Genomic DNA, 21,237 nt, shown 5'->3' with positions numbered 1-21,237 from the left:
TGCCTCTAAAGGAACAACAACAACAAAATGTTTTAGCTTTCTCCTCATATGCAGCTAGACACGAGGGAAAAAAAAAAATCTAACCACAAATAGAAATCAGCAAGCAATAGCAGCATGGTGCCATTCCACATTACGGGAAGCAGATCTCCGACTGCAGTAGCAGGGTGATTAGAGTGATCGGGCAGTTATTTTTCCCTAAGTAAAAATAATTGCAGGTACCACACCTGCACCTGCTTATTAAGTATTGTGGTTTTCAAATCACATCTTCCTGTTCCTCATCCGTCTTTCTCTGGTTGTTGCTTGAAGACCAAAAAGGGGGAACTAGCAGCATCTGACCAACAGTGAAACCAACTATGCAAAATACCTGTGTCGGTGCAATGGGCATGACAAACCCTCGTGGGCTTCTTTACTCACAACTACGGTAGCAAGATTCCCTCAAAAGACAAATTGCTTCAGTTGGACCCCTACTAAAGTCAGGTTTTCTTCCATTGTTTTCGCCTTCTCCCGCTGTTTTGCGAACAAGGCGGGTTTTATGCTCCCTTTTGAAAAGCACAGACACCTTCAAGCAATTTGCCTTTTTTGCCAGCTCAGCAGAGGCAAACAAGGAGGACAAAGCAATCGAAGAATTCAGAGGAGAGAAATTGTTCTGGAGGAAACAACCAAGGAATCCCACTAGAACATGAATGGCCACACAACTGCTTTTGACACCTGCGGAAACGCCAGCCCAAAACCCCCACAGGAAAACGGCTGGGTACTTACTCGCTGCAACCATCGGGCAATGAACAGAGCTGCTTACACGCAACTTTGGCAAACGCTGGCCGGTTTGGATAGCAAGAACAGAAAACAGGGAAGTGCCTGGGATACTTGGAGGTGTCCCCCCCGCCCCTTTAAAAACAAGATTGAGTAAAAAAAAAAAAAAAGCCAACCCAAAAAACACAACACAAAACACTTTTCCACGAGCACATACAGGATTGGCCAGTGCTCACCGTGCTGTTCCCCTTCAAGGCAACCTGCTATACATAGTGCTAGAACAAGGCAGCTGAGAAGCGAGGCTAACGAGACTAATTTTCCAGCCCAAGGCGAGAAGAGCAGACAAATCGGCTGGCTCATTACAGGCATTTCCTGATTTACTAATTGGGATAATTTCAATATATCACCATTTTCCTTGCTGACATCTCACCAGGTAAGGACAGCTAAAGCACTGGTACTGGCCCAGGCAGTAGCCTTTTTTGTAGCTCTCCTATTCCCTCTGAACTGCCAAAAACAAGGAAACTGGGTTTTTTTTTGTTTTTTTTTTTTTTGACTTCTTGACCTTGAGCTATTTCCCAAGGGGAGGTCTGCAAGTGGGTGCCTGTATTTCACACACCTGGAAGGCTGCTGGTTAATCTCCAACTTACTTACCCACAAAATGGGAACAAACCCTAAACAGCAAGACGAGCTGGACACTACACATCTTGCGCTGGGGAGAGCTGCAGGGCTGGCTGGAGGCAGGCAGAAAGCATGCGAGAACAGAGACATGGGCACAGCTGCAACAGCACGCCTTCGCCCGGATCCGCAGCACCTCGTCGCTCCAGGCGCACGTCCTTGGTACGACACCAAGAGCACGACCCAGGGGCTGCAGCGGGTGCCCCAAGCTGCTGTCCCACCTGGGCTACCCTAAGTGAGAGACCACCCAGGGCGGTACTCAAAACCGAGCGGCAGACAACAGTGATGCTCAACAGGATCTCACGTTTATTATTGAGAAGTGATTAATGGTGAAAAGAAAGGCAACGCCCATTCCTCATTGGCTTAACAAGAAACTGAAGAAACATATTCACTACACATTTTACAATATTTCTTTTTGTCCAGAATTCATTTTCCTGTAAACAAAACAAGTTTTTACCGCTGTTCTCAGCTTTCAAATCAAATTAATCCAGACTTAATCTGTAATCCCATATAATGCACAAGAACAGAACATTTCTTAGGACTCCTAGTACTTGACTTTTGAGTAACAAAGGGTCAGAGAAAAATGAACCACCTTTAGACACAACCTCGTGGACAATTTCTGTTCAATTCTTCTTAGGCCAAACCCCCAAATTCCTTGTAGAATTCCTCTTCTTCCAGTCCAGGGGGAAGAAAAAAAAAGTTACTCCACTTTCTGTGGCGGATGTTACAACTCGGTGTTCCAAGTGCAAATGTCAAAACCAGGGAAGGAGGCGCAAGGAGGTGGAAGGAAGGGAAGCGGCAGGGTTTAAAAATTAGAGAAAAAAGGCATATGCCACTTACGGACTTTAAAATCCGAAAAAACATAGTAAAAAGACAAAAAAACAAAGCGTATGCTCTGAAATCACAACCAAAGCCAAAAGAAAGGGGACAGTTCTTACCTATAATCTACCTAGAAGGGATTTTTTTTTTTTTTGTTTAAGTCCTATGTCTCTTGTGAAATTCCAATACCTTTTTTTTTTTTTAAACTGCAAGTTTGTAAGAGTCTTTTTGAAGTCAATGAAATTAAGAAAAAAAAAGTCCTAATTTTCTCTGGGATATTTTTGCTCTCTCTTTCTCTCTCTCTGAAAGATAGCTGGGATGCAATCTCTGCTGCAGTCTCTGTGGGAGGGATGGCCTTTTACTTGACACGGCCTTGGCGTTCCTGCAAAAGAACAAAAAAAAAAAAAAGACACACATTAGCTTAGAGCAGCTCTTACAAAACTACCACAGCCAAGCAGGAAAACAATTTTATTCACCCGTTTCACGCATGAGCATTTCAACATGTGGAGTCTGTGACAGATGCCTGTCCCATGTGAGCAAGGGAAGTCTGAGAAACAGCACTTCTGCTTGCAAAGGAGGTACCGCAGCTGCTTACGGCTAACGTGACTACGTATTACACTGCATCACTTGGGTCTACCAGCTCATCATTATTTCCCCTTTAGGAGAGCCGTTGCTACCACAACTCCATCCCCCTTCCTCTCTCCTTACTCACAGCAACATCTTTCAGATAGCAAGTGTAATCAGCACTACAGGATCTCCCCAAGACACACATCACCAAGCTTTTCCAAGCCAGAGCTTAAACAGCACAAAGATAAACAGAAGAAAAAAGTAGTAAAGGACTAACCAAGGAAAAACTGGTGAAAAAGGGAAAAGTTAATCTAGGTCAAGGCTGAAGTTTGCAGCTCCAAGCAGTGAGGACTGGGAGTGGGGCGTGACGAAGCAAGGCTCCCTGCTCTAGGCACTGATCTGCAGCACCCACAAGATCCTTTCTTGGCTGCGCCAACAGCCTGGAAATCGGTAGGGAGGAGAAGAGACAGCTCTGTGCTGGAGGTGATATCAGAGACTTTTGTAGCAGGAATCCCTGCGCTGGGAGGGATCAGACAGAGCACGCGGATCGGGGAGGAGGAAAAAGAAAGCGAGAACGGGACACTGAGGGCCTCAGCGCAGCTCTGCCTTTGTCCATCTGCCTGCCAGACCGAAACGAGAGCGGCTCCCCAGGGCCACAGCTGGCGCTTCTCAGATCCGTGGCTTCACCTGAACTCCCATGAACGCATCAAAGCAAACTGCATTTCAAACCTATGGAGCAATCATGTCGGCTTCAGTCTGCTGAGCGCATGAAACAGCCCATAGCTACCAGCAGCTTCATTCATCAGAGCACAACCTTGCTGCTAACTCTGAAACCTACTGATGGCATCTCACACCAAAATCAACAGGTTCACAGGTCTCCCAGCAACCAGCACCACAGTGATTTTCTACCCAACTGCTGATACAGTCCTCTATTCATTCGCATCCCATCTATCCTTCAACAACTGCAGGGATGTGCTGTCCAGACAGACATTTTACACCATGCTGAAAACTGACAGGCAGCACAGCACCAAATATATATAACCACCCTTGATCTCTGGGTAATCTCCTATGCTAAATACCACATGCTGCATAGTCTCTTCTCTGTTAAGTCCAAGCAAAACCCAAAAGCTCTGCACAGAGGCAGGTCCAGACTCTCCCAAAGGGTTAAGAAGTGCTGCCCAGCCCACATTCAGAGCATTGTTTCCAGATCATATGACACCACCTCAAAAATAAAACCTGTCAACAGCTACAGGGCTCTCGCTGATGCTCCTCCCTGCCTCTTAACTGCATCTCCTCCAAGCGCAGGCAAGTCTCTGCAATCTCTTGGGTGAAGTGCACTAAAACATTTTGGCTGCCGTTCACATGCTCGGTGCTGGAGCGAGCTGATCACCCAAGTCAGTGCCCACAAACAGCCCTGACATGTGCCAAGTCCATACCCGCCTCCACAGGAAAATGATGCCTCCACTAAGTGCCTGCAAAACAATTTGGGTTTCTCTTCCAGTTAACCTTCAAAAAAAAAAAAAAAGGGACATTGTCAGGCTCTGACAAACTCGAATCTGGCTGCATCAGTTCAGGATACTTCCCGGCAAGTCTGCCACAGCACAGTGCCTGGGGCCGCATCCCCCACATCAGGGCAGCGGTAGAGATGCCTGCCCACCTCTTCCTGCCCCACGTCACAGCCCACATGATAACTTAACCATCAGGCGTGCCCGCGCTGACGCACTGGCTGGCAATCAGAGGCAGCTCGGTGCCAACGCACCTTCCCTTCCTCCTCGGCATCTTGCTGGCAGGGGAAAGCACGTGGATTCCTGGAAGAAGTAGAGTCCTTTGCCACCACTGCTAAATCTGGCGAGAGTTTGTCTACTAGAAGCTTCGATCCTGGACTAACAGCATGTATAGCCAGCTATTATTAGCAGCCTTCCCAAAAAGGGAGGCCTTATATCCAACTTGAAACAATACGTTCCCCCAGGCTTTGGCACATGCATACAATGACCCAAGGATCGCTTCAGCTCTGACTCTTCTGCATGAGCTGAACGGTTGCTGGAAAGTTGAGACTGCTTTGTGCCTAGGTACCCTGCGCTTCCATTTCTGCACAAGGGAAAAGGAAACAAAGCCCTACATGATACCGCGCACGCACCACCTTCCGGGGAGAAGGATTAGGCTAAAGCACATATCCTCTTCAAGAATATTTGCCCCACATAACTCAATTTCATTCTCTCCTCCTCTCGCAAGTCTGCCCCAATTTGTTGCAGGTGCCAATTGCTGCTAAAAAACACACCACCACCACCCAGCAGTCAAATAAAACTACCACCGTGGAAAGCAAAACTAGTCTTGAGCATAAAGTAAACCAAATGCTGCAGGGAAAGCCACAAATCAACACGAAGTTGCCAAGCCCTGTTCCTTCTCTGCTGCCTGGCTCGGCAGCCAGCATGTTACGTTAAACAAGGACAGATGGCAACATGACGCATTCTTTCGGGAAGAAGTTGCAACTGCCGGAGCTAATGCCTCCATCTTCCCAAATGCAGATATGGGTTAAGCCGGCTGCCAGGACTACGCAGCCTTCGAACCACCCCCTTCTCCTTCAGTGGCAAGGGAGAGTGACCTGGCCTGGCCTGCAGATGGTGGCTGAAGTCCCTGCCGGGCGTTTCACCCAGCTAGCTGAGCAGATGGACCCCAGCCGCCGGCCTAATTAGGCACTTCTCCCTCCCCTGCGGTGAAGGTGAAGCTGCTCCCAAGGCCAGTAGATGGTTAAAAGCAGGGAGTAGGAAAAATGACTGAGCCTCAGTGCAAGACATGACACTCCCCTTTCCCCCCCTTCCAAATCCTAGTGTATCAAAAGAGAAGACAGTGCCTTCGAAGAGAGGCTGGAATAGTTGTGCTCCTTGCCCTCAAGTCTAGAAAGGGGGTCAGAGACACATCTGAAGCAAACACCTTAATTTCAGGGTGGATTAGAGCGCAATTTTTCTCAACCAAGAATTCTGTTCAAGTCTTCAGCTATTCAATATAAAACCTTGAAACATCAGTGCAGAACCACCCACTGCCCTCCATCAATGCTTCAGAGAGTATCTTCAGGAGTTTGTCATAGAGAAACGCAGCACGAAATCTAACTGCACCTGCTCGGAGCTCTTGAGGGGCTTATTTCAATGCAATCCTGCCCCTGCCCTCTGCCAAGAGCAGGGCATTACACATGGCAAAGCCTCTACCCCGGGAGATGTTTAGGCAGCCTGCCAAAAGTCGTGCTTTGCACCTGCCTGACTGCCTGGGGTCTCGGTTTAACACACTGCTGAGGACACTGCTGCTGTTACTCAAAGGGAGGGAAGTAACAGCTCTCTCCTTTCCACCAATTTCAATATTGCTTTGCTTGCTCTTCTGTTGGCAGCTTCACAGCTGCTCTCTTGCATCCCCTCCTAGGGGAAAAGCAAGTGGGGCCTACGGGATTTTTACACCATCTAATCTGCCACCCTAATTGCAGCAGATCCCACAAAAACATCTCAGTCCTCAGGATTTGTGGGGTAAGAAGCGTGCAACTCTGCTGTGACGTGGCGTTAACATCATCTACCAGGACAGATGTCAAAGGCTAACAGCGTTGCAAATGCTCATCCTTCCTGGTGCATCTGCCTTTGATCTCAAGGGCATGGGGACGCTGTTCTCCTGGAGCCCACACAGCTAGGGGACAGCCAGGAAAAGGCACTGCGGTTAGCATCTGCATGCACACACTGACGTTTTGGGCTTTGCTCCGGCATACAGTCCCTGGAGGGCAAGGGGATCCTGTCAAAAAGCGTTACATTCTCTCCAGCTGCATTTTTCATTAGACCTGGGCCATGCCTTATTGATCTAAGGGGGAGGAGCACGGAAAAAGACACCAGCTCAGACTGTTGCCTCCATCTATCAAATCCCTCAGCAACCAGAGGGCTAAGAACACTGCAGCACTGAAATGGCTGAAGTGCCAAGTGATACGGTGATGACTAGAAAGAAGCATACCATTGCTCAAATCAAGTGTTGACACCCACACATCACTGCAAGCATGTCTCTGGGCTCGCCGCGTTTAGAGGCACCGAGCTCAGACAAGGCTAGCTTGTGTCAATAGGAGCCCTCTGCAATCATCCTGCTTAATCCACTTCAGTCATGTCACTGCAGTCCCCAGGGGGTTGCAGCAATGTCACAAGCCAGGTCCTGATAATAGCAACTGAACAAGCTCGTGGAGAAGGCCGATGAGAGATTACTTTATCTAGTCACACTGTGGGGAGCCAACAACAACTAAAGACTCAAAGAGCTCAGAGTTTGTACCTAGAAATGATGACAATAGGTGATAATGCTACACGTTTGTTCAGAGGCTCTTACCTTGATTAACAAACAACATTCAACCTTAATACTTCTAAGGCAAAGGTAAGGTCATTATTTCCACACCACAGACACGAAACACTAATCAAAGCAAGAGCCTGCAGAAGAACATGACTCCCAGTTGCCCAACATACAAACTACAACTGAGGTTTATTTGGTCCAGTCTGATCTGGAGCGCAGCACAGCAGCCTGAAGAGCTAGGCAGGCCACAAAGCAGAGTCTTGGTTTCAAAATGCCCAGTCCTACGAGCAAAACACATCGCAGAACATCAGGAGACAACTGCACTAGAGCGTGGTCTACGCTATGCCAGGATCACTCCCAAAGGGTGGAGACACCCAGCCTCGAGACATGCACTTGCAGTTCTCACCAGGACCGCGTACCTCACTCGCCAGAACCATCCAGCCCACCGCGCTTGCTGCAACGATATGGCATTTTGTTTTTCGAACTCTCCTCTCAAAGAGGACTCCTGTTCCACATTGGAGGCAATCCTAGCAAAGCAAACTAAACTGCCAGGATTTCCATGTGCCTGCGCGCCCAAGGCAGGCTCCTGACTTGCCTTCGAAATAAGGAGTTGCAGCAGTCCGTTGCCTGGGATGTCTTCTCAGATATACCCAGAACAGCTTTCCCAGCAAGATCAGTTTAGAGCACGGTTACAAGCCAGCACAAACGATGGCCGGGAGGTATCACTTTCTTATTATGCTTCCCTGCTCCACGTAGGGCCTCAAGTCTTAGCTGATTTATAAATCAAATACAAGGTTTTCCTACTGTCAGCATTAGCAAGCCAGCAGAGCTACAGCGAAAAAGCTACATTCCAGCCTGTCCCACCTATGTGGAGCTAGCATCCCCTCTCACTGTTTAAAATCATCAGATACAGCAGCCTGGTTAGAGTTGGAAGTCTTTATCCTACCTCCCATTCACCTAACAGAGCTTAGCACCAAGAAGGATGATGATAGATACGCAAATAAAAAGAAGTCCCTGTCAGAGTAGAGACGACTTGCTTTTGCAACTAAGAACCTAATCAAAACCTAACGAAGCAAAACCAAACATCCACGCAAGCCCCCCCCCAAAGGGCAAATTCACATCATTTCATAAGAGCATGAGCCAAACAGGGACACAACTGTGCCTGGGCAGCACCTGCAGTTCGGACTTCACACTGAGATTTGTCAGTTGGGGCAAGAGGACAGAAAGGGAGGGGGATCCTCAAACAACGCTGAACGCAGAAGGAAGCGTCAGACTATGTCCTAACATTGCAATGAGTGAGCATGCATGGCTGGGCAGTTAGGAAGTTCTGGTTTCCTCTTAAAAGCCTGAGCGTACCACAGCTTTACTAGACACCCATTGCTTCACCACGTAGTCAGAGAGAGATGAAATCAGGCAGAATAAATAAGGAACGGTAAGATGCAATTTTTGAAGCACAGCCAAAACATAGCAAAACTTGCCTCAACAGTTTGTGAACATCACCACCACAACGGTCGTGCATTTTAAATCACACATTGCATTTCCATGTCAGAAGAACTAGTTTGGATTTAAGGGCAAGAAGGACACAAATAGCGTCAGAAGAGTAGCGGGACTTTCTTTCTGAAGTGGCTGTTATGCAATTGAGATGGTCCTAGCTGTCAGATAATGGTAGGCACACTGCTGTTCCCTGAAGTCTTCCAAAGCACCATCAAAACTGATGCAATCTTCTTGCTTAACACATCACATTTGATAGCATGGAGGCAGACCAATTCCCACATACATTTATAATTACCCTCCTGTAGAGAGTCACGGTCCTGTAGAGTAAAATTTGTGAAGGAAATAGGATAGCAAATAAACCAAAACAGCCATGAATATTTAGAACCAAGGGCAATGCAAAGCAGCCTGGGAGGATTTCACACTAGGATGACTGGGCTCCCACTAGGGAATGGAACTGGACTTGCTGGTTTTGGTGCACAAGCAAGATACAATTGCACAAGTCTCTCATCACATCACTGAGAAGGAAAAAATTCCTCCCTGCCTTACACCAGCCTTCATTCTTCCCTATTGCTCTACAGGATGAGAAGTTTTGCCATATTTAGCATTTGCTGCAGCTCAGAAGACCAAAAAAGTAGGCTCCCAAGCATCAGTTTAGTGACTTTGCTACAAGCTTCCTCTCATAACCACCTGTACAGTTACAAGAAACTCATCAACTCTGCCATCAGCGAGCAAGCGAGAGTACAAGCAGCAAACCTGACTGCTCTCTTCCATTTACCACAGCTGACGTTTACCCAGAAACAAGAGTCTCTAAAAAGCTACTGCTCTCTGCACCCCAACTGGCTGATGGGCTCAGCAGCCCCTTTGCACAGTCCAGGTTCGACACCGTTAGGTAAGGGAAGAAGTTGGCTTTCCCTCACAATGCAGGAAAGAAATAATAGCATTGATTAAAGTAACAGCTGACATGAAAGTTGAAGTGAACAGCACTGAACAGTTAAGAGCACTCACCAAGGGCTCCTCCGAACACTAAGCCACAGTTTTGATTTATACTGGATACAGTAAGGTGCAATTTTTTTCCTCCCCTACGGACTAGTGTTCATCCTTATTCTGCGCCACATGAAGTGTTCTTTATGACTTTGGTCCTCTTAGATCATAGCTCATAGCTCAGACGATAAGAATTAGCACCAGAAAACTTGTACCGTATGACTGTTTAGACAGTGGAGCACCCCCACTTTCACGTTCCAAAATCTTCAGGGCTGTGAAGTTAATAACGCATTTGTTCTAGCCTCTGTCGCACCATAAAAGTGTAATGCTAAGGGCTGAACACTCTTGCATGCAGACAACCTATGGAGCTTTATTGAAATTTGTGGTTCAATATATTCATAAAGGATCTAGAAGAGGGAGGGAATAAAGTGATAGTTTATTGATGATAGTAAGTCATTCAGGGTAATAAAAATAGCAGCCAACTGTGAAGAAATGCAGAAGGACCTTGTGAGAAAAGGCAGCTGAACATTCAAGTAGGCAGACCAAATTCACTGTAGATAAATCAAGTGACGCACATGAAAAACACTGTTCTAGCTTGACGTACAAGATGACAGGCTCCAAACTAGCCAGTAACAGTCAGAAACATGAGCTCAAGGTTACAACAGACAATTCTAGGAAGATGCCTACAATCAAAAAAAGTAAACATGATTCGGAACAGAACACATCATCCTGCCTTTGCACAAACCCAGGCTGCACCTCTTTCCTGAGCAGCACATGTAACTCTGCTCCTCTCCATCTCTGCAGGGATGCAGAAAAACTGGAAGAGAGTCAGAAGAGCAACGAGGCTGATCAAAGGTACAGAAGGGTTTCCATCTGCAGAAACACCACCTACAGCTCTCAAGCCTGGAAAAGAGGTAACTGAAAAGGGATGTACAGGCTGAGCAGGCACAGAGAGTACACTGAAAGCAACTGTTCACCACCTCTTCCAGTACCACAGGAACTAGGGGGCATCACATGATGCTAGCGGGTGGCAGATTCAAAACAAGTCAAAGGTGGCGGTTCGTCACACAACACATAATTAGAGCTGTAGAACTCGCTGCCACAGGAGCCTGTGGATGCTCAAAGGACATGTCAAAATATTGGGCAAGAAGAAAAATCATGACTTGTTAAACACCAAAACGCATCCTCTGGGGCCAGAAATTCCTGAGCTACAAGTTATTAAGGGCTACGAAAACCTTCTGAGATGCATGAGCACGTGCTTACACTGTCCATGCAAGCATTTGCTCTTGATCACTTTTTTTGTTAACTGCACACAGAGCTTTTTACTTAGAACAAAGAGCAAGGATGCTTGAGCTGCACCTCTCCGCATGTCCACATCTGCAGGTCCAATATCTTGACAACTGAGATGAAGCCTCTCATCTTCTCAGATACCATGCAGCAAATGCTGTAGACAGACATGCAGGTGCAGCTCTCACTGCAGATCCTTCCCTGGCCCAGTTAGCGAGGGCCAAAAGCTCAGCACCGGGGGAAGCTGGAATCAAAGCCATGGTCCACACCACCTGGCCCGCAGGCGAGCAAGCTGCCTTCAGCGCAGGCCCATGGTTTGGCTTCTTCTACCCAGACACCAGCAGTCACAAGAGATACAATATTAGACTATGCGGACTTATGATCTGACCTAGTGCGTTTGTTCTTGTGTTTGAGGCTGAAAATACTACCTCAGACCCAAAGAAGGCAGAACGAATATTTTATGCCCCAAGAAAAAACACAATATTCCTTTTACTGTAAGGACAAGGGGGAATGTATTTGCCTACTTCTGTTAACTAAAAACTCAATTCACAAGCTCAATTAATAAAGAAATATTACCTATAGCCTTTTGTGCGTACCCTCACTTCACTGCTATTTGAAGGGGAACACATAGCAATATGCATTGGACCACACTTTTGTGTTATTTTTCTTTAAATATATCAAGAGTGTCATCTGAAACCAAAGTCAGGATGGCCTGCAAGAGAACATAAGGTTGACGATCAGGACTTCATGATTTCTTAAAGACTTACAAACTATTTCAGGGAATTTCTTGTCATCATTTTATAGGGGTTGGCATTGAAATTAAAGTAGCAGAACTGATAAAGTGGAGCAATCTGTATGGATATATACAAGGAAGGAAGCTAAAATAGTATTTTAGTTTCAGGATTAGAAGCAAAAGACCAAGGTTTAGTCTACTTAGACAAAGTTTAGATTTTATCTTAAATTCTCTATACCAATTCTCCATTACAAGAAATAGCTATGCTGTTAGCCAAAACCAGCTCAGCATTGTCCTTTTAACAACAACAAAAAAATCTAATGGTACGGAACCAGAAACGCAGTCTTCATTTCCAAGTTCCTTCTAAAGAACGGCTTACAGAATCCCAGTGCTTTATTATTAACTGCTCAAATGCACTATAACATGACCTATACTTCAATTAAAAAGCCTCATGCTGGGCAGCTAGTCACTGGAAAGAGCTACAATCAAGTCTATTCTAGTGATCAGCTTGGATAATGACAATCCTTGTTAATCGAGACTTCCTTGGATAACTTTGCTACAGTAAAAGCAGAGTGGCACTGTTTTAGTTGGCAAGTATCCAGTGTTTTGCACCACTAAGGAATCAGTTTATTAACTCATGAAGCCACAGGAAAGTACAAGGACTACCAGGTACAAACAAGAACATCCAAGAAAATTAGGGAGGGTTCTAGTAATTGCAGCCTCCTAAAAGCGTACCTGTCACATAACGCTTTACAGAAGAAGCAACAAGAAAGCAACGTCTTTCAGACAGAAAGCTGCTGTCGAATTACAGCGTGGTTTAAAACACGTGGGGAGCATCATGCATGAAGCTGTTCTCGTTAGACAGCATGTACACGAGGTTCATGTATCAATGCACTTCTGCAGTTTTCCTAGGATCCTAATCAGCTTTAAGCCATGTCTTGTGACCCATTGTACTTCTGCTTTGGATAGAAAATCCAGGCAACGGAGCATTACCCATGTCCTGATGCACTGTGCTTTCAGAAAACAAAATGGCTGACAACAACTCAGCTTCAAAGGAGAAGTACTTTTCCTGGAGAAATAGCTGTAATCAAATAACCTGAAATACAACAGCTCTGTCAGTGGCTGTTAACCTCAGTGCCAGCAAGTTAGCCGTGACACTTTAAAAATGTCATCATCACTGATGACATCTTCGGCATGCCTTTCTTGCATGCCGAAATCCCCATGTTGTCTCTAGGGAATTAGCCAACCACACGTACAATCTCAACTCCATTCAGAGAGAAGGGAAGAAGGCTTTTTTTTTTTTCCAAAGACATTATGAATATATTAACGATTTCGGATGAATGAATGCGCTAACATAACTGTATCAGACGAGGGTATTCTGCAACTTAGGGCTGCATTCACTCACCCAAAGTGAGGATAACACCCTGAAGCAGAAGGTGGATGGCAGGGGGCAAGAAGAGCTTTTCCCACACCAAGCAGCCAGCAAGGCAGTTGGTAACAAGTTCACAAGAAAAGGACCTTAAAGAAACTCCCTTCACTCCGGGCCATACCTGCAGGAGGTGCAGCATCTTCTCATCACTTACAGCCTGCACTGCGTTTGACCCGGTGACCTAGAGACAAAAGGCTCTGAATCCGATTACCAGCCCCCATGAAATAGTTTTAAAACTACTCATCTCGACAGCTCCTAGAGATCAACTTCAAAAGCAGTGAGTTGACTTTAAACCACATTATTTTAAAAAGACTGCTAACAAGATATTAACACTAAGACTCAGCCATGAGAAACTGGGACAGGCTTGCTCTTTTACCACTCAACTTCACTTTAGTTGCAGTGGAACAGCTTCCAGCTACTCCCGTTTTACAGATGAGGAAACACTCCCTTGTCCTGCAGCAGAAAACACCGATTAGAGCAAGATCTAAACCCTCTCCCCACTGCCGCCCATTTCTACTGCCTTTAAACAAAGCTAGAATATAACCAAAAATACACGTTAATGCCATAAGTGCTTTGCAGTCTTGGCTTAAAGGTATCCTAAGCACAAAGCACGGCATATGTCAAACAATCAGCAACAAACTACTAGAACAAGCAGTACGGTTTGTGTTTCCTCCGTTCCTGTACTACGGCAAACATGAGCATGCATACACACGCACACACGATTTAGAAGACCCGGAACTAAACTGAAAGATGTGCATTAAAGACGAGCAAAAGGTATTCACAGCAAGGAAATTCTGTCCTGGTACATCAATCAAGTTCTCTATGGCTAGCATTTGGAGCAGAAAGAGAGCAAATAGCCTTGGGATCACTGGAGGAAAGGAACTGTGCAAGTGCATGCACTATTCCCTTACTATCATAGGAAAGGCTCGGTTTTGCCTGGGTATTCAACATCCAGGAACCAAATCTTTGTTTCATCTGCCGTCAGAAACGTTACTCCGTTGAATGTGGCAAAACCAAAAGCAAATGCAGCATTAGCCAGCATGATGGTAACGGAGGAAGAGGGAAGTGCTATTCCACTCTTTAGAAGCGTGCTCTCTCCTCCCATCAGAGGTTACAAACTTAAAAAAAAAAAAAAAAAAAGGGACAAAACCCCACAACTCTGCAAAATACAGCAGAAAACATTCCCTTTTAACAGCGACTATGCAATAGTCTGCTAGTTTGAAACAGGCTGATATGACACCACTTAGTTTTTCATTAAATCACACCTTCTAGGGGGGCAGTGACACTTACCACTATTAATACTCCTTTAACCAGCAGACAGTGTCAACCGAGACACAACGTAGCACATTTCAGGGAATAATAGTTCCAATCGGGCAAATCACACATTTCTATTTTGAGGCTGGTATACCTCAGCAGGCAAATCAATCCTGCACAGCTCATCCGGACTCAATACCCACCTAAGTTCCTTTGCAAAGCATCGCTTATCAACCAAAAAGCAAACGCGACCACTGACCACTCTAGCCCTCGAAGGGACAGGCCAGGACTGGTCTTCATGCAAAGCCTTTCCTAAAATCCCTGGTGCCTACAAGAAGCTGAGTACCACAAGCCCTGGCAAGGCAATGGGAGAGAGCAAGAACCAAGATAAGCTCCCTTTAGAGCACAAGTTTTTACATACCTTGTTTTTCCAGAAAAGAAAACAAGATGTTACCTTCCACTTGCAAGAAAGATCTGAGGAGATTCTGCTAAGACTTTTAAACACTGAGGTCAGTGCAACATTCCTAGAAAGAGAGGTGTTGTTATGGTCTAGTTTTTTAATCAAGATAAAGCAGTCTTCATATGGAAGAAGCTCCACAAGCTCACATGGACATGCTCTACCTCAAGAGCAACTTCTTGAAACCTTTGGCAGACCTAAGCTAGCTCAGGTAAGATTGATGAAACTTGATTGCCAGCACAGTTTTGGCTAAGAAAATATCCAAACCTTAAAAGATTAGAAATGCAAAATGAGAAGCTCCCAAGAAACTGAGATTAGCCTGTAAGGATAAGAACGCGGAAGGGCACAGGCAACAGAAAAGGACGATCAAGGGCATGATTTCAATGTTTTCAACACAAACCTTTTAACTTCCCTTCACTGGCCAAAGGGAACAGCATAAACGCTAAGCAAAGCATTTTTCATATGATTTCTTGGAACTATTTTAAAGAATTCTAAAGAAATGAATCAAACAGTGAGAAGCGTAAAAGAATATTCAAGAGTTCCCAGACTTTCACAAGAGCTTGTCCATCTGTTCGGGTAGCAAGCAGGAATAAAACGGCAAATCAGACAAAGGTTTAGGCAAGCTCGGAGCCAAATGAAACAATTGTAGCTTGCTAGAAGTTCAAAACAAGCCAAACCTTGAGACATTTAAGCTTCAAGGAACAAGAATGCAGAACATTAACAGATCACAGTCATCCAACGACTAGTGGCAGAGACAAAGAGCTTGTAGCAATAGGATTTCCCCAACATAAAAGGAACTTGACAGACCACAGGCAGGGAGTCTGCACCATTAACTGCTGCCAGAACACCATTTTAACCTTTCCGTGCCCCAACTCCGGTCTGTGATTTTTTTTCAGGTGACCAACTGAGGTGCTTCAAGGCAGGCCTTCCATGGCTTGTTTTTGCCAATTACCCTCCCAAGGTAACCATGAGCATTCACCCCATGAAAGCCCAACAGGACTAAATCCCAGAAACCCCTCCTTGAACAACAAGCAACTATTGCTTCTCAGTGAGGCCCTGAAACAGCAGTTACAGAAACCTCAAGCATCTTCAGGGCTCCTCAGCGAGCAGTCTAAGAGGTCAAGCTGTTGCTGAAAGAAAGACCAAGTCACTTCCTCCATACCGGATGTTACAGGGCAGGGGCCCAGCACTATAACAAAGACTGAGTCAATAGTAAAAAGCAAACATCAGTTTTGTATCTACAGGAATCCTTCCTTGCCTATGAATTCCAGAGACATATGACTAAGTTTCCTTTGAAAGAATAAATGTTTTCCTAATCAACTGCTTTGGCACTCGAGTGCCACACTGAATCAACTCAAACATCATTTAGAAAGGAGGCTCTGGTGCATTAAATGTCTGTCAGCTACTATTTCTACTTTTGACCTTTATATGCTAACACATCTCAAAGAAATTGAAGAAAGCAGAGGAGGTGATTACAAAATACAATTGAAAAGATGAGCAAAGATGTTTTACTTTTTTTTTTTTTTAAATATAAGACAATTGTTAAGGCACATCTTACCAATTTTCAGATATTACAAACACAAGTGCAAATACAGAAGCCTCCCTGCAAGAGGGATCATCTGCCTGTCACTATCACCTTCTCCTCTGGCCTTTCCCACTCGTCTGCTCTTCTTTTTACGCATTTACATTTACCAAGTATTACTTTTTCCCTCTACCCACTCTCTACTTGCCCTCTGGGAACTTTTCTCCCCTGTCCCCTGCATGCTCCCATTGTACCAAGATCTGTCCCTTTCTCACACTGCAAATCCTGTTGCTTCCTACAAGTCAGATTCAGGGCACAGAAGAAACCACACTTCCTAATATGCCCTATACAGGCTAGTTTCCTAACTGCATTTGAAATCTCAATTACTAAAGGAGAAATTGCTACTTCAGTACAGCCTGGATATCAAATGAAAAACTTCTAGGATGTAAAGTCACATTCAGGTTCTCACAAAAATCAGGTTCTCACAAAAATCAAGCCAGCTCTACACACAAATTTATCTGTTAAATACTGTTCATCTCCATGCCTCCCTTGCAGTTTTTCTTCAAGCCTTATAAATGCTAAAGTATCAGCTGCAAAATGTGACTTTCTTCGTATACCAGTGATAATAACGGAGACAACACTGAGATTTATATCAAAAAACTAAAAAGTGTGTTCATTGTCACGATAAGCAGGTTGCAGCTCCTGATTAAATTCTTCAGCTATTGGGTGGAAAATTCCCTGTTGCTGAGACTAAAGAGATCCTCGGAAAAACTGGCAAACCACCAGAAAGCTGTGCTAATGCTAATTTGTAATTACCGTTTTGATCAAATACAGGCAAGATCCCTATTGTGGAGAAGGTCAGCTGCAGGTGAATTTAGCACATAGCTGCATCAAAAAAAAAAAAATCCAAGGCCCACGGGTCACTGAATTTCTTATTAATTCCAGTTTTTGGGCAGAATTTTCAATGTGATACAAAGAATGCTTTGAAAACTGCAATCCTCCAGTTAAACCAACGATCACAGCAGGCTTCGAGCTGATAGACCCAAGTGGTAAGACAGTGCAGTTGCAGGAAGGCAATAGGTGCAGGTCACATGCCATGCTACGCAGTGCTGTGCAGTGCTAACAGAGGGTACAGCCTACCTGCTTCAAATACATAAGAGCTCGCTGCCAAGAGGAACAGAATGACCTGCTCTGTGTCCACAGGAGAGAGGACAAGTAGTCACAGACTTAAATTGCAGCAAGGGAGATTTAGGTTGGGCATTAGACAAAGCCTTCTAACAGGAAGGATAATTAAGCATAGGAATAGATTGCCCGGGGAGGGACAGGAACTGCCATCACCGAAGGTTTTACAAGTGGTGCAAAACAGCTGTCATGCTCAGCCCACTTCAGGTAGGGGGTGGATTAGATGGCCTTTCAAAGACTCAGCTCTATTTTCTGAAGTCTCCTCCCTCCCCAAAGCCCCCACTGGTCTCTTAGTTTGCACCATTCTCATCCAAAGTGCGGACAACAGTGTAAAGATAAATTTTGATCTGTCTGGTGAATACGGTACTCAGGGAAGTCTGAGATTTACAGCACCTGAAGGGCAGCTGATTACAGGCAGGGTCTGTGCAAGCTTCCTCACGCAGCTCTACCAGGACCATCCACTCGCATGGAAGCACACAGCTAACCAAGAAGCAAACTGATGCCTACCAAGCTTGCTCACAAGCCTGTGCTTTCAGGCTATTGACTTAGCCCATCGCAAGGTAGCCCTTCTCCAGCTCCTGCCCTGCAGCACTTCACCAAGACAGACAAACAATTTACCTTTTTAACATTTTCCTCCTCCTCTTGGCGTTTCTCATAGTGTGAGAAGTCATCAAAGATGGAGGTGGTGTGCTTGTAGGTGGCAATGATTTTCAACACCTGCTTAGCCTTTTCCAGAGGCACCTCCTGAGTGTCCCTGGAGTTGGTCACTGGTTTATTCTCGTTGTTCTCTAGGCGGATGTGCCGCAGCTGGCTGTTGGGAACGTCCTTCACAAAAATCCACCTGACATCAAAACGTCCCTTCCACTTGTCCTGGGACCACACACCTGCACACGTGTTATAGTCCACAGCAGATTTCATTTCCGCTACTCCGCAGAAGTGACCGCTACCGTTGACACTGAACAGTAAGTAAACGGGGCCTTTCCCGTTCATGGAGCGATAGGCAGCATCCAGTCTCTTGTTGCCATGCTCTGTACTGCACCAGATGTTGTATTTAATGGAACGGTGGATATCGTCCTCAGAGTAACTCTTAATGATGAAAACCCGGCCATGCTTTGGGTTCCAGTCAAAATCCTTGGGATTGTAGTTGTTGATAGATCTCAACTTCTCCAAGACCGGGTGCGGTTCTGAAGGAGCAGAACCAGAACTAGCTTGAGACTGTCCCACTCCATTACCATCCACTCCATTTTGACCAAACCCATTGCCACGGTTACGAGGTGCAACCCAGCGGGTGGGCTGAGCCGCCTGCTGAGGCACAGGCAGCTGGGCTGGCTGTGGTGGTGGCGGGGGCAGTGGCTGTGGCTGTTGCCCAGCTGAAGCCTGTGCCACTGGTGGGCTGTTATTGATCTGCTGGCCCACCGGTTGGGGGGACACCTGGGCTGGCTGCTGACCAATATTCTGAACTAAGGCCTGCGAAGGGGCTTTTGCCACCGGCCCTTTGTTATCCCAAGTTCCAATATCCATGTTATGTTTTATTGGAGGCGGTGGAAGACTTGAACCTGCAATGCCGTTCTTGGTCTTCAGCTTGGGCTGTTGCTTAGCCGGTTTGCTAGCGATGTCAGCCCAGGATGTTGGCTTTGGAGGAGCAATGGTAGCTGGAGGCAAACTGTTAGATGCCACAATATTACTGGTAATGGATCCGCTACCAACAGCTGAACCAACAACTTTTGGGACATTGCTTGCAACATCTGTGCTGCCCAGCTTCAGGGCTGCCATCCCTTGGTCTATGGTATTCATGCCAGGAGCCTTGTTCAGAGTCTCATTAGCAAAGGCAGACTGTCCATCAATCATGGCTCCACCCAGTGAGCTAGGGGCATAAGCATAATTGCTACTATATCCAGAGCTTTGAGTGGATTGTCCCTGAGAACTGTTATTCCCCCACGCTGAAAAGTCAATCCCACTTGGAAAGAAGTTAAAGCCATGCTGCCCAAGAAACGGAGTGCTGCCAAGGGCCCCTGGCTGCCCAAACATCGCATCTGGGAGAAAGTGAGGCTCCCCGTTGCTCAGCTGTCCATAAGAGGTTAGGTAGGGCATGGGTGGGTCACCGCCCGTAGACCAGGCGGCTTCGCCTAAGGAGTAGGAGAATCCAATGGATGGACTGTAGTAGCTTGGTAAGTAGGAATCAGACATTGCAGTGTATGCATTATTCTGCAAAATAAAAATAAGCACTGAATAGTTAGAATTAGCAGAACAAGTTTCAAGGGACCAGGAATAAAAGCCATCTTAGACTTCCCGTGCCCCACCCCTCCCTACCTGAGGGCTGGGCAGATAAACAGGCCTGGCCTTGACACGCCTCCTTTGTTAGAAGTGCTCTAAAAACAGTTTCGTTGCCAGAAAGATTAAACACAAAGGCTTAACAAGCTTCTCATGCTAAGATGAGAAAGCATTGTGTTCCTGATGCCTGATACGGGACTGGATGCTGAACTGCCTCTGAGCTCTTGCTCAGGCTACGAAATCACTATCTAGCATACAAAACACACTTTCAGTATCTAATACAAAAGAGGGCTTCTCTTGCCTAGGTAATATATGTATCAAACTTCACTTTGCTGTTTGTTTGATAGAGGCTTTGGGGGAAGGAGGCAGAGGGGAGTGGAATACGCAAGAAAAAGGTCCAGTGGAAGTATACTGCCAAAACCATGAACGCCCCCAATTGTCTGTATTGCAAGTCACTTCCTTAAACTGATTATCCACGAAGATGGCTTTATCCGTACCATTTAATATTTCAGAGTTCAAAACATTCCCAGAACCTGCAAGCAAACAGGGATGTGAACCTCATCTTCAAAACACAAACTGCTCCAGTGCTGCAAGCACATACTAAAAAATAACTGCAAAAAATGGGGAATAATCAACACTGTTTCAATAGAAGCCTTTTACAGTACGGCAACAACAACCGCACATGAAAGCGGGCTTCAGATTTGGAGGGGGAGAATTGCTCCATGTTTTGGTCTCTCTTTTAATATCCAAGTAGCCTTTAGGTTATGAAAACAAATGTCTAATTTTACAATTAGGAAACTCTCAGACATCACTAAGATTTTTATATATAAAAACAGCTGTCATTTTGTATTCAAACCAATGCCCCCTTCGGGGAGTTGTTAAAGCCACACTAATGGACATTATCATCTAGTAACTCGAACCTGTGTGCACACAGCTCTAGTGCTATATAGCAACTTGCACGCCAACCCAACGCGGAGGAGATGAAAGTCACGTTCAGTGCCCATGGAAAAGCTTGGCTTGCAGCAGGCTCTACTCCATTTTTCGTTGAATCATGTTTTCATGTGCCAAGTGCAGCTCCCAAAGGACTTGATGCCATACTGAAATCTATGGAGGCTCTCAAGATGGCTCTGGCACCCTACAGAAATAGCAGTTCTGCCTCTCCACTTCCCACTGAGTTAAATGAAAACAACAGGTTATACCCAGCCTCAAATTTACAAAAGTTAGCAGGAATTATTCAACCTAATGCTTTCAGAGACAAGGTTTACTTTGTTGTATTAACACTAAAAAGCCTTCTGTGGTACTTTGTAATGTCAGTACATGAAAACTCAGAGACACTCTCTCTAGCCTTCCTGTTTTCCCAGATAAGAAGGGCAAAAAACATTAAAAACAAACGTAAGACTTATCAGGGGTACAATTTTAATAACTCAGGAACTCATTCCTGCAAAACCCAAACCAAAAAAACAGTGTTTAGGGCTCAATCTGTCCAAAAGTTGACAGCGCATGAATAGTGATGT

General features: G+C 45.5%; 1 protein-coding gene across 3 annotated transcripts in view; it reads right to left on the bottom strand.

The window, feature by feature from the left end:
- Nucleotides 1–1,708: 1,708 nt before the first annotated feature.
- YTHDF2 (YTH N6-methyladenosine RNA binding protein F2) overlaps nt 1,709–21,237 on the bottom strand; it is a 23,351-nt gene continuing 3,822 nt past the window's right edge. For all 3 annotated transcript variants that reach the window (XM_068917208.1, XM_068917209.1, XM_068917210.1), the window contains 2 exons: nt 18,071–19,657; nt 1,709–2,626 (listed from right to left, as the gene is read on the bottom strand). In XM_068917208.1, coding sequence (XP_068773309.1) covers nt 2,603–2,626; nt 18,071–19,657 — 1,611 coding nt within the window. In that variant the 3' untranslated portion in view covers nt 1,709–2,602. The remainder of the gene's footprint in view (nt 2,627–18,070; nt 19,658–21,237) is intronic.

This window comes from Struthio camelus, chromosome 23 (genome assembly GCF_040807025.1).
Source record: "Struthio camelus isolate bStrCam1 chromosome 23, bStrCam1.hap1, whole genome shotgun sequence".
In the NCBI taxonomy this organism is placed as follows: Eukaryota; Metazoa; Chordata; class Aves; order Struthioniformes; family Struthionidae; genus Struthio; species Struthio camelus.
The sequence above is the reverse complement of the archived record's forward strand: the minus strand, read 5'-3'. Positions and strand labels throughout refer to the sequence as shown.